The 21,708-nt window shown below is 43.2% G+C and overlaps 1 protein-coding gene across 1 annotated transcript; it reads left to right on the top strand.

Moving 5' to 3' along the window:
• Positions 1-17,387: 17,387 nt before the first annotated feature.
• On the top strand, positions 17,388-20,949 carry gpr61 (G protein-coupled receptor 61). The gene has a single exon (XM_085781834.1). It carries the CDS (start codon positions 17,568-17,570, stop codon positions 18,990-18,992), a length of 1,425 nt encoding a protein of 474 aa, XP_085637960.1. The 5' UTR covers positions 17,388-17,567; the 3' UTR covers positions 18,993-20,949.
• Positions 20,950-21,708: the final 759 nt, after the last annotated feature.

The following is a 21,708-nucleotide window of genomic DNA, read 5'->3' as shown; positions in this document are numbered from 1 at the left end:
GATGTTTCTGTCAGTTAAATTCAGGGAAATACAGGTACGAGCCGGTGTGACTGACTGTGGAGAGAAACCTCTGTTTGACCGGAGCATTGTGGCACTGTGACTCCTGTGAGATGGAGCTGAAAGTGATTAATGTGCTGTTCGACTCCACTTCCTGCTGTGATACGGACAGTGTTGCCTGGCAACTGTGTGCGGCCTGTCGTTGACTGTTTTGGCTCTGTGGTAAATCTGAGGCGGCCTTTCCTTCTCTTGTTCTTCTCCGTGTACTCAGATGGGGTTTCTAGTACAGATCGATGTCTCTATCTCTGCAAGAAAAAAAGAAAGAAATACAGGCATACACGTTACTGAATTTAGGTCTACTGTACATGACTCCACTATCCCATAATTCCCACAATTCCTCAGCATGAATGAGAATAGCGGAGAGTCAAAACAGACAACGAACTCTCGAACACAACCTATTAATTATTTAGTGTGGCAGCATTGTTAAGTAATCATAGCACTTGTAACCAGCACTTTAGCAGGCAGAGGGCCATTACTTCACCTGAGACGGCCCGATCATGTTTTTACAAATGATAAAGGATCGAATTGCGACACACTCAGCACTCTGAAACCTCAATCTACATCTGTGTTTGAAGCCTGATCACACCAACATAAATGATGTTTACATACAGTACAGGAGGCTTTGTCTGTGCTCCACCTGGCCGATCTGCTGATGGTACAACACACTGACTGGTTTTCACAACACACTTATGCAACTAGAGACATAATAACACATGCTTCACACAAAAAATGATTTATTTTTGCCTGATAACTCTCCTTTTTAGGATGTTAAGCATAAAGAGCAAACTTGATAGTTGTCTATTTACAAATTTGGTAGAGAAGCACATTCAGGGTCACGTCAGGGTAAACTTTATTGTCCCCTTAGGGAAATTTGCCTTGGGCGTCGTGCTACGTTACATTGCTTCACAGGGCAAGAAACAGTCACATAAAAACAGACATGGACTACTAAAAACAGGACTTAAAACATTGTTACAAAAAACAGTCATAAACAGGGCAAAAAGAGACATTAGACAATCCAAAGTGCCCCCCCCCCCCCCCCGTGAACACCTGTATACAAACACGTCCATTTGGAGCCCATGTGGGGCCCATGTGGGGCCACGCCAGGCAGAAAATTGGGCCCACTGCTGGTCCCTTTACCTGCATGGTCTACAGGTTTGGGCCCCAAAGTGTAGCGCTCACAACTGACCTTGCCCACATAAAGCCAGTAGGCAAAGGGCATTGTTGTCCTCAGATGGGATCACTGTGGGTTTTGCCCTGCCCACACTGTCCCACCCAGTCGGGCCCACACAGGCATGTTTGCTGGGTATGTGCTGTGGCTAAAAACATGCCATGGGAGCAGTGTGAAGGGCCAAATACTGAGCTGAAACTCCCTTTAAAGTTTGACCGACTGAATGAAGCAGTCAGCTCAGGTGATCATTCCCTTGTTTTCTGTTGTGCTGAGATCTAAAACAATAAATTGGTCTGTCAGCACACATGATAATGAATCTCCAGCTGTGTGCTGCACTTTAAAAAACTGTTTCCATTCACTTAAAGGAGTTTCTGTTTTTTTTCCTCAGTTCATCATGCAGTTAAACACCAGGACAGCTCGCAAGAAGGACACTGTTAATAATGCATTAGCTCTAAATAAATCTGTCCAATAGTAGTGTGTCTGACGCAGGTAACCGTAGGTGTTTAGCTCATAAGGGGTCAAGTTGTTGTTCTTGCAGTATCACTTCCCTCTGGCTGAAAAATGATCCGAGACAGGCAGAATGGTGGAATGATCTCAAGAGGAAAGAAAAAAGAAAATGTAAACGTAATCTTTGTTTAGCCTATGTCTGGACTGCTCTTGGATTCCATGGCAACACTTTCATTTTTGTGTTTGATCAGACATCCAGGGACAAAACAAGGTCACTCAACAATCATATCTCAGAGGGAAAAAAGCCCACATGGATGGCACATGCTTCAATAAAAGCAGCTCTGTTTGTAATCTTGGCACGTCTTCCTCTCCCATTGCTTAGCAACAGGCCGTGCTTCAGCCATGTGCACTATGATGGCAGAGACCACTACTCTAAATCATGGAGGAAGGGCTGCAGGTGTCAGCCTACACTGATGCACTGCGAACATTAACAATGGATGTAATCAGGAGGCAGGGCAGACATTGTTTTCACTCACCAATTAAAGCTGTCACTTATGTAGTTACAAGCTTTGCTGTAGTAAATGGGCATAATTACCTCTGTCAGGTGAAACTCAAAGACCCATTTCATATCTATTTAAAGCTGTGTGATGGGAACTATTAAATCTGTAATGTTATGTACGGTAAATACAGACAACACAAGGATATAATTGTGTTTTGTTGATATACTGAAACGAAAGGGAATCAGACAGAGAGAGAGAGACAGAGACAGAGAGACGACATAAGACAAGGCATTTCCCACTCTGTATCACTAATACCTGTTAATCCGCTCCTCAGGGCAAAGATAAAGGAGTTGACGCTTGCTGGCTGTTCCCAAAGGAATCAGATGATTCTCTACTAATTAACTATGTGGGAAAACAACTATAATCCTCTGTCTTTGCAATAAGAGCTGTGCCCCTGCACTCAGCCAATGAGATGAGCCCCCCCGCCCTGAGAAGACAAGAAAAGACTCCTAATAGCCAGTGACTCAGTGCTTTGAAATGTTTGGCTTCCTGTGTCAGAAATAAGAATTAAAATATGACTTGTTGAACATGATAAGGAGGTGTGCGCTGCTGCTTGGTAATGACGGCAGCACTTTTAGCCTACAGCACATCTCGTCTTCAGCACTCAGCCCTCTGTGCTTCTGTGTTTTCTCCTCGTGCTCCTTTTTTTTTGACTCAGCGTCTCTTATAACTCCCTCCTCTGGAGCCATTTCGGGAGCGTGTCAGAGAGGTGCAGCAGCAGCAGCAGCAGCAGGCGAGGCAGCAGCAGTCAACACGGCGGCCATTTCTTGGCAAAGAGGACTTCCTGTCCCTCGTAAATGACTGAGAATGTGCACAACCTGGACTCACTCTTGTTATCTTTGCTAAGAGCCCATCATGTCAGAGTGGACAGGTTAAAACGCCGACCTGCGTGGCTTGTTTGCAGAGCACTCTACTTTTTTCCCCCCTCACTTTTCTGTTCTCAGTGGCTGTGTCTGTGGCCACTAGTGGCACATCAAGCCTGGATGAAGAGGTCTTCTCCACAGCTCTCCAGTCAAACGGCAATGATTGTGCTCCAGGGGAGACAGAAAATTGCATCTGCGTTTTGGAGTGGAGTACTGTAATGAAGCTGAGAGGAAAGCATGCGTGGAAGTAACAGGGTCCACAATACCTTAGTGTTGGAGATTCTTCTTAAATGCACTATTTTCTTCATTTTTAAAAACAAGAAACATTATTATCAATAAAGTGCAGCACAGTAACATAGGCTGAACTGTGAAAATGACGCTGCAACAACAGAATGAAATACAGAAGATATTTTATGGGAATTAAGATGTGGTTAATGTGGGACGGCTTTCTACAAAGGAGCTAGTGAGCTAAATATGGAAACGTTACATTATAATGGGCTGAGTGCCATATGATACAGGAAGGGAGTGTAACTGAGCGATACCTCAGAGAAATGAAGGCGCATGAAAACATACTGTAAATCTGCTGCACTGCATTAAATGCTGATGAAACGTCTAAACGGCTGGATCACGAGCAGGATGGAGGGCGGCGTTTGTTAGGCCCTGAAGGAGCGGGAAAAGAGAGGAGAGGCGATGCGGGGCTGTAAGGGGAGATGTGAGGAGGAGGCAGGGTGGCAGAGCGGGAAAGAGTTGGACAGAATGTCCTTTGGCTTCCCTGAGACAAGTGTCCTGTTGCATCATTAGATCAGGAGTGTTTACTATGTGCCTTTATTTATTCAGCTCTGGGCTGTGAATAATGAAGCACACTCTGAGGAGGTTCCTTGTCAGCGGGCGGTGAACACACAGCGAGCTGAGGGAAATCAGTTCTCTATTTTTACTCGTGTCTGTGTGTGTGTGTGCACACTTGCCAGAGAGCCCACTTGTGTGTTTGCTAATGTAATTGAGCGTACACCTCTTCGATTGATAGACATGTTGATGATCTCGACCGACTCTAAAATTAGGCGCACCTTCCCAAATCCCATCATTAGCGGGAACACCAACAGATAGAGGAAGGAGGTCGTCCCCTCCGAGCATCACTTCTTTTCATCGCCCTCCTGTACTCAGGCCTTCGCAGTGGCAGCCAAAACAAAACCTGACTGCCCCGATTGCATAAGACACATCCGCCTTGTGCACAAATGGACTGCAGCGACTCCGTTATGAGTAAGAGGATTTTATAAACAGGTTTTAGACTCCCCCCCCGATCCTCAATCTTAGCTCTATCCTACCAGTGTGTGTGGTTTGTTCAATCCCACGATGCACTAGTAGAAGGTCAGGCCCAAAAAGCTGGAGCAGCAGCTTCAGGGACAGACAAGCAGACTGAGCCCTGAGTTAAGCTAGAGCTGGCCTTTGCAGTTGTTATATAATGGCTGCTGATGCTGATAGCAGTGCATGATGAGGGAGTGAATGAGTCAGTGTCTTTGATACTGGAGGACATATCTATTATTCAGGTGCGGGTTCGCCCCCAGGTGCTCTCCCATGTGCCCATCTTTCAGCCAAGGCTGGACACTTGCTCTGCAGGAACTGAGAAACAGCCTGTGAATGAGCATCGCAGGTGAAAGAGCTCAGTATGGTGGTGCAGCACGCCTCCTGACGGTGCACAGTTCAAATTCAAGGAGCAGAAACTCAGAGACAAAATTCAAGAGATTTTAAAGTTCATGATACCAGATTTACCTGTTATACAAAACCACACCACACAGAAGACTTAATCTTATCGTTTACACCTTTGTCGTCCTCCCCTTAAATCTTCCTTCTGTGTGTCTGGTTATTGAGGTTACATTAGTGCATTAGTAAATATTGATCTTTACAAACTGAATTATGTTGGGGGCTAACTCTAAGAAAGCTGAAAGTGTGGGAGGGGGAGGGAGGGAGAGAGAGAGAGAGAGAGAGAGAGAATGATGAAAGAAAAGAAAAATGAAAGTGTTGGGTTTATCCAGATGACCACAGACAGATGTTACATAAGACAATTAGTGCCAGTCATTCTGCGTTGTGCAGTGTTTTCCTGTTCTGTAATCTGGTCTGGTCTTAGAGTCTGTGATTTTCACTTAAGACTCTTAAAGGGATAGTTCAACATTTTGGCAAATTTGCCTATTGCCATAATCCCTACAGTCATAGGAGTAGGTTCATCATTACCTTTAATTATTGGAGAACTTATTGGATACTTATTTCCCCCCTGCAAGTATGTCTTGTTCCATTTTATTTCTACTTTTTCTACTGGTAAACTTGTGATTTTTTTTTTTCAGTTTTGAGATTCACTTCACTTGTTGACTCACTCACTGAGCTACACTGCTTCCCTGGTGCGGTTAGATCTGTTTCCTGTCACCCATATCATGATCATGTATATCCCAGGTTCACACTGCTACCAAAACAACGACAATGAAGAACAGCCTGGGGATCATGGGTGAGAAAGCGAACGCTGCTGTAAATTAAATGGATTTGTTTTATGCCCGTGTCAGTCTGTAATCATCTTCTGCTTTGGGAAGAGCCTTGTGTCGAGCTTTAAGGGATTTAAAGGGCTCGGCTTCTCTTGCTGTTGCCTCTATTAATCACAGCCCTCTCTTCTGTAGTGTGTGGATATTTTCTGGGAAACAGGATTTAATGCAGGGTCATTACAATACCATCCTGTCACAGAGCTGTGTGCTCACTGATAGTAAAAATAAAACTCTTCCTCTCTGCACAAACACAAAATACAAACAAACCTAAACCCTTGTTGATGAATTTTCCACCTCAGATTTCATTTTTAATCTGATTCAGCAGGAAGCACAGAAGGAAAAGATCCTTTAGTTTGCGTATGTTGTCAGAAATAGAAATCCTGTCCCTTTAAACATTTGTCCTTTTGTCTAATCTGTCTTCCCTCTAATGAACTCGCAGAAATCTACAAATGCACAATATTTATTATTTCCCTAAACACAGCATTACTTCATTATTATTTTGTAATCTGTGTTCAGGCTAAAATCACATCTGAAAGGCTTTGGCTTAATCTCCTTTGCCCATTTTTTTAAATTCATTAATTCTTTAATACATAATGCACACACTTCTAAGAAAATCATCTTACATTTGAATTTTATTTTGATAAAAGAAAAGATTATTTAAATTCTGACGAACATGTAGATGCTGTCAAGGCTCATTTGACAGAGGAGGGATAATGTTATCGATCACAACGGACAATAAAGCCACATGGAGGCAGATGTAGCTGCACAGGTGACACTCCCCTCTTGTTCCAGGTTGACCTATTTGAAGTATAACCAGTTTCAACATGAGGGATTACAGAGGATACATCAAGAAAAACAATAATGTGCTATCCTTTTTTTTATTATCATTATTATTATTGATCTGTGATGTGATGTTGATGATGGTTCGTGCCCTTTCCTGTGTTCAAATAATAAGAGCAGGTATATTTGCTGTTGCCTTCTGTAAATAACATAAGGGAACATGATCATGTCTGTGCAGAATAAAAGAGGATTTAGGAGGGAGAAAGAGTGCGTGCAGCCAGGTTTTTTTCTTTTTTGTCTTATTGTGTGGATTACTGTTGTCCACAACCTGCAAACAGTTTGAGAATTTGCGGATTACATAAGCAGACAGCCCAGCACTGAGTTTTAAGAATAGTTTGACATTTGGGAAATATGCTCGACTGCTTTCCAGCAGAGAAAGTTTGACCAGGAGATTTAAACCACTCACTCGTATAGGCATTAAGAGGATGTTAACAAGAAATGGAGCCAACTCAGTTTTGTTGATTGGTGCCTGATTGAGTAATGACATGTGAACTCTGTGCATGTGCTGATGTGGCAAACACCAAAATATGTTTTAGTTTGTTGAACCACTCTGTCTGAGTGCCTGACTAGCTTGAAGGCTACCGTGGCTGATTTTCAATTTCTCACCCTCGTGAATGCTGACAGCTGGCTTGCATTATTAACCGTGCAGCATCTGTCTGCATTTCACAACATCACCCCCTCCTCCACCAAATCTTCTTCTTCCTCCTCCTCCTCCTCCTCCTCTCTTACTCCTCCTCTTACCCATCTTGCCTGCAGGACTCAGCTCTCTGTGGCTCTAATGAGGACAGACGATGTGCAAGTGCAGAGAAAACAGTGAGAATAAAAACAGTGCTCTGGTTTGATGCCAGTTTTCTCTTATGAGCTGGTTAATAGAGAAAAAGACCACCAGTGGATAATGATGAGCCTACTTTTGATTTATCCCTGTGAGTGAAAAATGAACAAATTCAATTGAAGACTTGACAAGTTGCTGCATCAGTGTTTTTCTTTGGCAGCACTCTGCCATTTGTAATGTTCTCATAAATATGTATGTCCCTGACTTGACGTTCATTTGCACCATTAGAGTGAGTAATGCTTTTTTATCAGCTGTCAAACCACAGAGAATGGGGCTGCAATGCCATCCACTGAGATATTAAACTCACTTATAACTTTTTTATTTCACCAGTCATTCTGTGGCCTTTGAGCCATATAACTATAAGCTTATTTAATTGCTCTTCATGAAAAGATACAACTATACAAAATCTGCTCTTAGATGCCACTTAACCCCATTAGACACACTTTTCTTTTCAAAACATGCACAAAAAAACTGTAATTGAATTGGAGGAAAAATCAAAGGTAATTTCAATGCAATCTCACAGATGTGTGCAACAAAAGGCAAATTGTTTCTATGGGAACAATACTTCAAATCACATCTTCAGAAATTAAATCATTACATTTCACTAATTCACTGTCAATTTTAGATCAATCGATTTAAATACTTTTTTACGCCATGATCTTGGGAATCTTGGGAGCAAAACTGATAACATTCATATCAGCCTCAAGTTACTAAGGCTACAGCAGCACACATACCAATGTAAAATGGCAAATAAAGTAGCATAAACATCACACCTAACAGGCAAACGTGCACACAATAGCAAGCCTACGTATTCAGTTTCCTTATTTTATCATTACTTTTTTAAACAATGCTGTTTAAGCACAAACCTATGTCAGTATAATTAACAATTATGTGCAGTGCTCTCCTGACAGTAGGTTGATTGCCAGGTGCCAGTGTTTTATCTGCTCCTTTTCCCTGCTATGATGATGATGATGATGCTGCCGAACTGGTCGTTTACAGACACTGCTGAGCATTTCATAAGTCTCAGCTCCACCCCAACATCCAGCTGTTTACTCTGAGCCTAAGCCTCCCATGTTCATCACTCCCCAGTCTCAATTAACTGAGACTTGATGTTTGCTTTGAGGGGAATGGCAAGCTCATAGTCAACGCACAAACATCATTCTGTGTTCTGGGCTCTTTACGACTACATGACAATACACATACATGATAAAACAGGGGATATTAGGCCTTTAAAAAAAGAATGAGATCATTTGTTATGTAACTATATGTCTTCTCTGAAGACAGAGAGAATAATCCTCTTTTTTGAAAAATAAAGATGCAGATTACACCCACCCCCCAAATTATCAACAAAAAAAGCCAAAAACATGGAGCAAAAGATTCGCGAGACTCTGCTGTGCAGCCGTTTAGAGTTGATGCTCACTGAGAGGAAATACACTTGAACTAAAATGCTCCGCGTGCTAATATGGTGGATAGTGATGTTCTATTGCAAGGAAGGGAAAATAGGGTCAAGAGTATGAATGCATTTCCTGTATGCGATCCTTATCCCACCTCTCTAGGTTTCGCCTGATGATACAGCAGTTAATCAACTGACTGAGCGTCCTGTTAAAACCCCAGCCATAGGATGTCTTTTGAATTTACCATGGAAATTTTGAATTATGCAAGTGATGCTATCCTCTTACAAGGGCTTGTTGTTGGCAGACACTGATAACGACCACAGACTAAACAGTGTTATGACCTTACGCTAAACTAAACTACATCAGCAAACATTTTCTATAGGAAATAGGGTTACAGCTGAATTACACTGCCTAATGTAAGGATGACGTGTTTCACAAATGAGTTGATATTCAAGGTATCAGTAAATGTTCACAGACACATATTTGTGTTTCACCATAATATCATATGTTGCAGAACAATATCCATGTGTAATGTCTCCAGCATGATTAGACACAGCACTAATACAGCTTTTAATACAACCCAACCTCACATTTTAATCGAAAGGCTCCTATACACCAATTTGTCTTCATCTCATATTTATTTATTATGTGGGTTTTAATTGGGTCATTCTTTGTATTGACCCCTCTTTTTTATGTCCTGATTGGTGGAGCCTTGAGCACTTTTAGTACTTTTATCATCATGTTTATAGTCAGTCTGTATGTGTTGGTTAAAAGGATGTCATCATCTATCATCTGACTGCAAAACAGATCTGGTACAAATAAAGCAACTTGGTTTTTCTGCTGTCAACTAAAGACTAACAGGGAAACAGGGAAACAGGAAAGTGCTACCGTGGCTCTGTCTGCAGGAAACATAGACTTCTCTAGAGCTCATATTTGCATCTGGTTTGTTTATTCCACAAAATCAATGAGTCCCATTTGTTGCGAACTTTAGAGGTGCTGGTAATATCAGCTTTATCTATCTCAGCAAGAAACCAAATACATATATTTATCATAATGTCAATCAGCTTTTATAATTTCTGATGAAGCCTTGACTCTTTCATAACAAGGTGGATCATAAATGATCTCATTCTTTCCAGTGGCTCTGGTGTTTGTGTACATAATGAGCTGCACTGTTTGTTCTGATTAACTCTGAAGGAGCAAATGTGAATGGGGAAACTAACAATCAGCTGACCAATGGTATATCCTCATTAGTCAGTCACTCATTCAGTCAGCTCTTGGAAAGAAAAAGAGCCATAAGATGTGAACTCTTTATTCATTGTTTCTTTAAAAGACCAAAAGGTGGCTGAGATTTTTTCCCCACAGATATATAAAACTTATTCTGAAATAACACCTGAATGCATCACTGGCTTTACACCCTTTAGGTTTGATCATTTTTGTATTATTCTATAAATATAGATGGGCTCAAACGTACTCCTTACAAACATAAGAGTCCCCATGTAAAAACCAGGGAATGTATAAATAACAGAAACGATTGCAGTGTGATCACACAGCACAAAATCAATTTGAACAGAAACAAAGGGAAAGTTTTTTACCAGGGCTGACACATTGGACTAAATTAAATTGTATGTTCATGTCATTGTGTCTCCCACCTATTCTTGGTCCACTAGGTTTTTTTTTTTTTCGGTCCAGAGCTGTGTGTCCTTCTAACAAATGAAGGTCGTGTCTTGCTGCAGTGTGAAATCCCAGTGGGCCATCTCTGACTCAACCAAGGACATTTCACCCCCCTGCACCAGCAGCCAGATACTACAAAGACAGCTCAGTGTTGTTATTCATGGTTTCTGTCATCTCTGAGGAGTCCTAAAAGGTTTTCAGAGGGATCTAGGGAACTGTTTTCCTAATCTTTATAAGCTGACGCCATCTGTTATTTTATATTATTAATTCAACGTGAAAACACTTTCTTATGATAATCAGAAAATGAATCAGTGGAGTGACACGAATTTACTCACATTCAGTAAGTGAATACAAAACAGTAGCTCGAAGTGGCGTCATGATGTTCTCACAATAAAAAGTGTGACACTGAAAAGAGTCATTGAGCATCTGTGGACTTAAAAAGTACATTTTACTAAAGGGAAAAAGGTGCAATATGGTGTTACATTAAATCAGTGATAATGAAATGATAGCGTAGAATCGACAGTTAGAGCTCAGTCTCAAATGCCTGCAAGAGGCTGTATTATGCTCTTTTTTTATTACAGTCTTGGCTCCTTTTCTGAGGTTCAGTGTTATTATGCCTCCCCAGACAGGCAGCCCAGAGCGTCGGCTCTCGTCAGTGACTCAGTGTGTGCAGAGGATGACAGTGCCAACCTGGAGCCAACAGAGAGTGCTAATTGTGTCTGTTTGGACTCTAACGCATGACTCTGGGAAATCAGACAGCACAAACCAGTTAACATCACTGGGTGGTGTATTCTCTGGCTGCCTACAGAGGACAGGCTCTCCCAGGGCTCCCAGCAAGCCCTCCCACATCGTACTTCTGATCTGTATTGTTTGAGTCAGGCCTAAAATAAGTTTTCGCTCATGCACCACACAAAAAGCTTTGCAGGAAAATATGTATTTCTTGAAATAAAAATGTATTCATACATGTATTAATATGACCGAAATGTTGTTTCCCAGTGCTGCAGAGTAAATGTTTCAAACTACTGTAGGTAGGATAAGATGTTTTCTAACATGCTCTAATAACGCTGAAGGAGCATGTAAATCAACACACACACACATAGTGTAGATTTAAACAATCTGTGAAAGACTCAACACACCCTCAGAAATCCAGTTTGGATCACTGCTCTTCTCCAGAGGCCCTGCAGCTACACTTAACGACAGCAAACGTCTCGTAATTTGTGCAGTGCAGATGAAATATGTGGGTATGTGCGCAGTGTCACTCTGAGCACGTGCAGCCTCCTCCATCTGCTGAGGTGTATTATGGGGTGTTCGTAATCAGTCTCCGCTCAGGTGGATGTTGTTCTCTTTAGTATACTGTGGGAGGATGAAACTGGAGCAAAGTGGATTTAACTCTGGTCAGATTCTGGCTGCCCACATGTTCTGTAAATGTATTGGCTGCTAGTTAGAACAGCGGATGCTGTAAGATTAAGTAAGAAGCTGTAAGAAGAACTTTTGCTGTTCACTTGCTTTTAATGAAATGTGCATACTAGAAAGAGGTAGAAAGATGAAGTATTGCTAGAAAAGAGAGGGTGTGAACCTCAATGAACGCACAGTTACAGTGAATCTTGCATTAAACTGCTGACCTGAAATACGGACAGAAACAGGAAAGCATCCAGATATTTCCCCTCCATGAAACTTGTTTTTATAACTTTTGCCTATAATTTGCCTTAGGTAGCCTACTGACTAATTTCTTGTGCTCTGGATCTCTTGCCTGCAGTGTGTGCACGTGAATGAGGGCAAAATCTTCAGTGTAAAACTTGAAACAGCTCATCAGATTTACAAGTACATAAATAACTAAATGTAATAAACAGTCCTGCTCCCTGATTGTGAATCTCTGTGCTTCATAACTGTTATTGTGAAGAATCACAAAGACAATTTGTGGGATTTCAGGTGTTGTGGTCATTTGTTAAATGTGAGAGCTCCCCCTACTGATGAGATCTGAGATCGCAACAGAAAACAACATCAGATCAGCAGCTGTAATTGAGCGTGAACCAGCCCACCTGTGTTCAGTCACACTGAGAAAAGGGAAAAATGAACATGATCACTGACCCAACATTGTTGCAAAACGCACTGAACACTACTCTGAGTGGCTGGTAATGTGCCGTGCATGAGGTGGTGGGGAGTGGTGGCGGTGGAGGGTATGTGGGAAGGGAAAGCTCAAGCTGGGAAGCATGAGGTTGGGCTTGCCACTTGTATGTCCCCCGCCTCCTGTGAATGGTGCCACTGGTAAGAGCAAGTATCTGCTCCCTCTGTGATTATTCAACACCTCAGACACGAGCGCAGTCACAGGACACGCACACACACAGGACACACTCACTCCAGGAGCTTACGATTTACAAATACAAACAAAGACCCTTCTATACTCAGCCTCCATCTTCAAAACGTCTCAATAGTATCGCTATTATCACATCTTGGGCTTATGATACATAAAAACTCTCGGGGCATCGGTATCATTTTGTGCTTCACCCTTAAAACACATGTTGAGGGAAAATGAATATCTGATACTGTGTTTGTCCTACAGATCATATGAGTGACCACAGCAGCAGCAGCAAACAGCCTGATCACTGAGTCACAAAATCAACAGTGAACAAGACAACACAGGTACTTGTCTTAGTAGATATTAACAGTACCACATCAATACACAAACACGTGTCCAATTTAGCTATTGATTTGTCACTGAAAAGAAGCAATGACTCATGAACTAATCAGGGTTTGTGGAGCGCCACTTGATGAATGAATTCCTCAGGAGGTTGACGCATGAAAGAGGCATGTTGCATGTGTGTGGTTCAGTTCATTCATGCAGGAGACAGACTCAGTTGTTTCAGAGCCCAATACACAGACCTAATGAAAAGGCCAATACCGAATAACATGCACAGTAAAATACAATCCGATATGAGGCAGATGCAGCAGCAGTGGGCCGATGAGACACACCTTATGATGGCAAAACCTTAAGAAAAAGCATGAAATTATTTTCTGTCTTAGGAAAGCATAATGCATCCAGTTGAGAAAAAAAAAAACGTCTGCTCTGTTTTTCTGAATTAACTAATTAAGAAAACCAGAGCAGGAATTTATTTTGCTCATAAAACTTTTCTCAGAATTCTTAAATAATTATCTCGTTAACTTCCTCCAGTGAATACAGCGAGTTTTCTACAGTCTTATTCTCTTATGTAGAAGTTCTACTGTTGCAGCGTGGACTGTAAAATCTCACACTCTCATATCTCCTCTCTTATTGAAACGGTCGGACTGAGATTCAAACGTTACTTAACCTTCAATATTTTTGTCTGATATACTTTGGTGCCAAATAGGTTGTGTGTTGTAACAAGAGTGGGAGTTATAAGCTATACAGCTCCAGCCCACTGTAGAAAATCTTCTGCCTTGTATTATTGTTTGTAGGGTATTTTATTATTATTATTATGGGAGTTGTTGCATGTTTTCTTTTGCAAAATTGTTTGTATGATTACAGATTGAATAGGATGAGTGAAATTCACAGGTTTGTACACACAGATGGGCTGAGGTATTAATCACCTTGATTGTTGAAGATTTTACAGTTTTCATTATCTATTTTTGCAACATAGATAATTATCACTTAGGTTTATAATTTTTCAGCTACTCTTACTGTCCAAGACCCAAATATATTCCACAGAGAATAATATAAAACACAAATCCAATCAATTTTCCATCAATCATTGATCGACTAACTGTGTTAGCTCTACCCCCTGTGAGTGTTTTAATAGACTGTGAGACTTTACATTAGTTGCTCCTGTGTGCTACTTGTGTGTTGTAGTGTAGTTGTATGCTCTCAAGTCTCACAGTTGAAATATGCAAATGGTGTGGAGACACTGTAGAAATGTGAACATCTGAATTGTTTGGCTCCTTCGTCTCACACACTCCTGTGGTAAACAAACTCATTCCTCAGGGCAGGAAATAGTTCATGTGTAATATGTATGTTGTGTGTGCAGTGCTTTAGTAAATGTTAATCTCAGCTCATTAACATTAACCTCTGGGATTCATATCCTCTCTGTGGATCAATAATCCAGCCTCGTGAGAGGGCTTTTGCCGGATTGTGCATCGAGGGAGATCTTGGCGAGCTGAGCACAAGGAGACAGAGAATTAGAGAAATGCTGATCCCGAGGCTAAAGGTGATTTTCCCTCCTATAACTGTCGACTACTTCTGTGCCTGTTAGCGGCACCTGATGTGACCTGCGGTGAGATTAGCTGGACGTGTGAAAAGGAGAACCATCCCTCCTCCATGTGGAGCCCAGAGAGGCTGCGAGGCACTAAGACCCAGTGGAGAGCAGGGGGAGGCTGGGTGCTGCCTGTTCATCCGCCGCCTGCCTCTGCCTGCCTGTCTGCTCTGCTCTGCACGGCTCTGCAGTTGCCCTGGGCACATGTTGGAGCCGGTACATGCGTGTATGGAAGTGTGTGAGGTGGGAGAGCCTGTTATGTGTGTGTATTTGTGTGTGTGTGTCCACCGTTAGTGCATTACAGACTGAGAGACAGGACCCATCCGTCCTGTTTTCAGTCTTTCCTCAGCCTCCTGCTCCTGCTCTGCCTCTCCACCTGGATCGGAGACCTGATGGCTTAGAAGAGCTGAAGGAGGGAGGTGTGTGTGGGGTTTTTTTTTTTTTTTGAAGAGATGGGGAGGTGGGCGGTCAGCGTGATGACGAGATGAAAGGGACCAGGTGAGGAGGAGACACAGGAGTGCCCCTCTTCCCTCTCTCTCCTCCCTCCCTCCCTCCCTCCTTCCCTCTCTCTCTCTGTGACGTAGCGAGTGTGTGCGTGGTGTCACTGTGTGTTTACTGTGTGTGTGGGAGAGAGAGAGAGAGAGAGAGAGAGAGAGAGAGAGAGAGAGAGCAAAACAGGTCGGCTTTCCTTCAGCAGACTGTGAACCTGCACAGGAGGAAGCAGCCCTCTCCAGACTGAGGTATGTCACCAACTTATCATCACAAACATCTCCACACATAACCTGCCCTGTTAGTCTTAGCGTGGGGAGAAGTGTGCGCTGTTTGTTTTGTTTTGTTTTGGTTTTTTTTTTTACGTGGGGAGGGGGATGGAGTGGAAGTTAGGATGCTGTGAAAGATGGCACAGGGTAAAAATCCGACTCAATGGAGCTGTGTCTTCTTTCATCGTATCACACATCACATTATCAGTGTGTATCCACGTATGAGGACAGAGTCTCCGCCGGGAAAAAAAAAAAACAGATGCCTCATTTTATGTGTTAATCACTTGCATGTCGCTGCTGAGGAGTGAAAGTGCTTTGTAATGAAAGGGACGCTTGAACAACAGGCTAGTTCTCTCCACACAGTAAACACCATGTCATGTGCAAATGATAGGGTCATATGGTTTCCAGTTGGCAGCCGGAGAGATTCTGCCGCAACCTTATATCCAAGCTTTGTGTGAATTCTTTGGCTTTTTCTGAGGCAGAGTTCGACTAGAAACTGTACTACTGCCATTGATTTAATTGCATTGAATGGAAGTCTGTGCAGCATGTGACGCGTTAGGAGCCTCTTACTGTTAAAATAGTTCTGTTTATCTGGTTTGGACAGGATAAAAATCAACCATTTTAAAACAGCTACCAGGCATATTCTTCTAATTGAGGTGTATAAATGGGATTTTTGTGTGATAAAAGATCCGACTAAACTACAGGGGAGATATATACGTTTCCTTTGCAGCACAGTTTTTAATTTTGGTTCGTCCTCAGAGAGGTATAGGGACCCTGGTCACAGGAGAACAATAAAACAATCCATGCTGAATAGGAGTACGAATCACCAGATGTTGTTTACAGATCATTTAATTGGGCTGAAGGTGACTGTAACCATTTGACCTATTCAGCAGAAGCCACCTACATACAATACGCCTACATCTGTCAGGTGATTGTCGTGCTTGATGTGCGTATGTGGGCAGGAAAAAGAACAGGTGTCTAACGGGGGATGAAGCCTTGTCACACTTGTGAAATGGAAAACTTGCCCATGCAGGTGTGCAGCATATGGAAATGTACCAAAGGCTTAGTGCACGCTCCACGGCTTTTACAGTGTGTGGGGTTGTGTCCAGGTGAGGTTATGACAGTAAACAGCACAGGACCTCTTGACTGCTCCTCTGGCCACACAAATACATTTTCACGCTGCTGAAGGTACCATGCCACCTTTTATCGGAAATGCAGAGCAGGATTTCAGTGTTTTCTTTAAAAATCTGAAAATTATAGGAAACGTAACATTTTCTATTTTTCTATATAGTCTAGTCAAGTCTAGAAAACTGTCTATTGATCTTTTCCTTTCATCACTCCCGACAGCAGGAAGCTCTGTAGTGCTGAGTTTGGCACTTTTGTTTGCTTCTCGACTCTCTCTTAAGGGGGACATATGGTCCGCTCTGTGCTTTTAGCTTCTCCCTGGGGCACCGGCTGCCCTGAAATCACACATCTGAGGATGCAGATGTGAAATATGTAGTAAATTGTGACCCTAGCTACAAGTGAGCGCAGACTGCATCAAGTCTGACGGCTTTATAGCCATAGCTCATGAGTAACAGGATTCAGCTTGTATGTGTCAGACCTCAGACACGCACAGGACTGCATTTTAAACCATCCTATAGGGGTGTTGCGTGGCGTAGTGGTTAGAGCGGGCGCCCCAGTCGGCCCTGGTTCAAGTCCCGCGTCGGGCGCCATTTGCTGCATGTCATTCCCCCTCTCTCTGCCTCCCCGTTTCCTGTCTGTCTCAACTTACTATCCATAAAGGCATAAATTCCCCCCAAAAATATACTTTAAACCATCCTATAGATTTTAATATGATAAATGTTAAAATCTATGTTTTTGGTAGCTGCAGTAACATGTACATATATGTTATATATGTTTCGTGACACATACAGAAGTATTAGAAAACGAGTATCAGTATGTTGTCGTCTCCTAAGTCTCCTCTCCTGATGAGTGCCTGCTTTAAAAAAAGGATTGTGTTGTGTATTTCAGCTATTTTCAACTGTGGGTCACGTTGGAGAGTGAATCCTCGAGGAATCCAGTGAATGCTCCTGTGATCATCTGCAGAGCTCCGAAGGCTAGCAGGGTCGGGTGGCCATGACAGACACCACCACCGCCTGAGCTTCTCAGCGACACCCTACGACAGGGGAGGATGGGTGATGGGCCCGTGACATTCAGCAGACTCTCTCCTCCTTATGCCATCCTCTCATGGAGCATCCTGTCACACCGAGCCCCTCCTGGAACACGTCTCTCTCCAGTCTCCCCACTTTTCCGGCCTCGCTGCATCCGAATATCTCTAACGTGACCCTGCCTTTCACGAGCACTCGAGGTGGGGTGAATCTCAACCAGTCCTTGGCGCTATGTGCTATGGTCATCATGGATGTTCTGGCAGTGGTAGGGAATTTGGCCGTGATAATTGTCATCACCAAAACGCCGCAGCTGCACAAATTTGCCTTTGTGTTCCACCTCTGTCTGGTGGACCTGCTGGCAGCGCTGGTGTTGATGCCTCTGGGGATGCTGTCAGACCGCATCCTGGCGGACGAGGCGCTGTGTCGGAGCTACCTCTGCTTGAGCGTGTGTCTAGTGAGCGCCGCCATCCTCACCATCTGTGCCATCAACGTGGAGCGCTACTACTACATCGTCCATCCCATGCGTCACGAGGTGAAGATGACGGTGGGGGTGGTGGTGATGGTGGTGGTGGGAATCTGGATTAAAGCTGTCGTCATGTCAGTGCTGCCTCTCTTGGGATGGCTCCTCCAGGGGAACCAGGGTCTGGGGGCTCCCTCGGCCCTCATCCACGGTCAGAGACACTGCTCTCTCCACTGGACAGGAGGCAGGACCTGGCGCCTGCTCTTCATGGTCTTCTTTACATTTCTTTACTTTCTGTGCCCTGTGATGATCATCCTGGTGGTCTACTGCAACATGTTCAAAGTGGCGCGTGTGGCAGCCATGCAGCACGGCCCCCTCCCCACCTGGATGGACACACCACGACAACGGTCCGAGTCGCTCAGCAGCCACTCCACCATGGCGGCCAGCCTCGGAGGAACGGGTGCCCGCACCACCCCTCAGAGGACCTTCAGCGGCGGAAAGGCCGCGGTGGTCCTGGTGGCAGTGGGAGGCCAGTTCCTCTGCTGCTGGCTGCCCTATTTCTCCTTCCATCTCTACTCGGCTGTATTGTCTACCTCTCCCACCTCGCTGGCCCAGCTGGAGGACGTGGTCACGTGGGTGGGCTATTTCTGCTTCACCTCAAACCCCTTCTTCTACGGCTGTCTGAACCGACAGATCCGCCAGGAGCTGGGCCGCCACCTGGCTTGCCTCTTTAAGCGGGCCGGGCCCAGCGAAGGGGAGCAGCTGCCCAGCCGTGAGGCCTCTATTGAGGAGAACTTTTTGCAGTTCCTTCAAGGCACTGGATGCAATCTGGAGCCCTGCAACTCTCACATCAGAGCCAGCCCAGAGGCAGCAGAGACTGAGGACCTTCAGGAGTCAGCTGTTCAGCAGAACATGCCAGCTGACTTCAACATCCCAGGGCAGATCCTTGAGGAGACCTCAGAGTTCATACAGCGGCAACAGCTGAAGAATGAGCTACATGTATCAGAGAAAGAGAACTGCTACAAAACTGTACCAGAGCTGTAGCCGCCTCTCACATACTGTCTCTTCTGCCATCCAATATTCCAAGAAATTTATTTAGTTTTATTCATATTTTCTAAAACGTGTTGAATTAATACATCTTTGTTTGTGCTACAACAGAGCTTTTAAGCTAGAAATCCATTGAACTGCAAAACATGGTATGGTTATTTAGCTTTTTAGAGATGGATAGAGCTGAATATGTTGTGTGCAGCATCTCATTCATATCCCCAATGGCCATAATGCTACAGCAGCATTACATGTTGTGAGAGCCATACTGTATCAGGCTGTTTTCTGTGCCATGTCAGCAGATGGACACTAAACTCTTTCTGTGTTAACCACAGTTCACTGAAGTGACAAAGAGCTCATAGACGCAATTGCTGAAACTCAGAGGGAGTGAAGCTTCAGGGGGAAACACAGTTTTCACAGTAAATGTGAAACTATATGAGCCATTTAAAGGAGATTTATAATCTAAGACACTGATGTGTTGAAGCAAAAAACATCCCAGCACTAGTTCACATTCACTTATCATTAAAATTCGGGTTCTTCATCAGACAAAAGGCAATAATGTACACATTACAATTTGTCATCACTTCTCCATAAAAACACATTGTTTTTCCTTCCTTCTGTGTTCTCCGCCTTTGCATTCATTTTTTAATTCAAATAAAATTTGCCCTCATTTTCATTTTTTAAGCCTCTTTGATCCCAACATAGCGATAAAACAGGGTGTCTTTGGCCACATAGATGTGTTATTACTGATTTAACTTCCTGAAATGAGATTGTGTCGCACCTCTACTTTAGCCATAGTTTGCCTCTGACAAGGAAAAGCACACAGGAAAATAAAGAGCTGGTAAAAGGACGTCATCGATGTCATTAAAGTAGCTCTCACTGTCAGTTTGCTCATGAGTTTGCTAAAGTAAAGTATCTGTCACGTATTCAATCCTCAGAAAGTCGATGAAATGAATACAAAGTGTGTTCCTCAGCATAGAGGAGTAAATATTCTGAACCATTTAAAAACAAAACTGTGTCTGCATTTTAAATATTCATTGTGTCTAACAGGATCATTTCACAGCTGGCTCGGCTGGTAGTTTTTAATATAAACAGGCTGACACATCAGTGTATTTTTAACCATTTTCCAAGAAAATTATTATCATGTTTATCTGTTCTTAGTCTTGTGATTATCACCTCTTCACCAAAATCATCTCACATTGCTAGACTCGTGATCCCCCCCCCCCCCCACCCCTTCCACTCAAAGAAAAACATTGTGACTGGTTTGATTTGTAGGATGGTGACGGTGTTAAGGAATAATCTTTGTGAAAAGATCAGCTACAGCACATTAAAAAACTGTCAGCTTGGCGAGACCTGGCTGGATGTGGACACTTCTTGGAGGCCTCGACCGGTCCGCGCCGCTCCCCGTGGTGCCTGCGCTGTTTACAGGAAAACACAGGAGCAGTGTGAGTGTGCTTGTGTTTGTGCTATAAACAACCAGGCTTGTTGTGGCTACAGCAGCACGCAGGTGTGACAGTGCTTACATATGGCAAGATTTGCCTTTGGCCTCATTTAGCAACAAAAGGAAGACACTGGTGATACTTCCTTTGATCTCAGGTGGAATACAGTTTGCACAAGTCACACAAGCAGTGACACATGTTCCAAAGAAACTTACAAGGCACAAATCTCTTACAAAACGTTCTTTTTATACGCCGCTCGTTCTTGCTGCCTTTATCTATTTTGGACTGCCTCATACTGGACTGTTGGTATGATCACAAGACACTCGACAGAAGGCATACAGGGAAGGTTCATGTTTTGCTGGGAGTCAGAACAAAAAACGGCCCCTTTGTCAGGGGAGGAGACATAACGTTCTTAATTTTCCTGCAATATGACTTTGTTACTGACTGTTTTTTTTTGTTTTTTTTTCAGATGGGGTCGTCATGTCATGTTGGTTTAAAGTGTTTGCTTTGTGTCAAAAGTAGGTGCAGTTAAGTTAGGCCCAAATCTGCTGGATATGAAGTCAAGTCAAAGAAGGAGTGCAAGACAAAACCACTGCCATAATTCTCAATGTTCTACAGTATGTGTCTATTTCTAATTCATTATCGATCATTATTAGTAACAATAAAACTCTAAAACCATGAGAATTATTATTACGTGATGAAATAACATAAATTTGCCTTGATTTATTTCACCAGCATCCATGAACAAGGGTTTCATCTCTTTAGATCTTCCTCATTGAGCATCATTGATCGTCTCCTCTTTACGGCACAACGTTGTAACAAATTCAGAGATATTTCACACAGTCAGGGGTCGTGACAAACAAAGCCCCTTGTGTTAAGTGAACATCAATCCAACATTCAATCAGCTGGATTCCCGTTACCTTAGCAGCAAAATTGCCCCGACCAATCTGATTACAAGCTTAAAGCCGTTTCTTCTACCATCTGTTGATTATGAGGACGGAGAAATAAGCTGTTCTGAAGGTGAACGGCGGTTGTTATTCCCGGCTGTAGGCATATTCACGGAAAGGCAGTTTTGTTTGTATGAAATCATCAGTATGGTTGATATGTCCATTTTTCCTTTTTGTACCTGAGCTGAAGAGACTGTTTGGATTCTTCGTTATTCACGTCTGCCCCCCCCCACCCCACTGTTAAGATTTCCCTGTGTATCAGTTACACATCAGTTGAAATTATTAAAAAAAAACAAAAAAACACTGCAAGAAGATTAACTTGAGTGGTAT

The sequence above is a fragment of the Trachurus japonicus genome, chromosome 7 (assembly GCF_045865225.1).
Source record: "Trachurus japonicus isolate A0001 chromosome 7, Traja_1.0".
Lineage (NCBI taxonomy): Eukaryota > Metazoa > Chordata > Actinopteri > Carangiformes > Carangidae > Trachurus > Trachurus japonicus.
This window is presented reverse-complemented; position numbering and strand designations above follow the sequence as displayed.

Excerpts from the sequence above, each read along its gene's own strand:
- gpr61 (XM_085781834.1), top strand. The coding sequence starts at position 17,568 with ATGGAGCATCCTGTCACACCGAGCCCCTCCTGGAACACGTCTCTCTCC.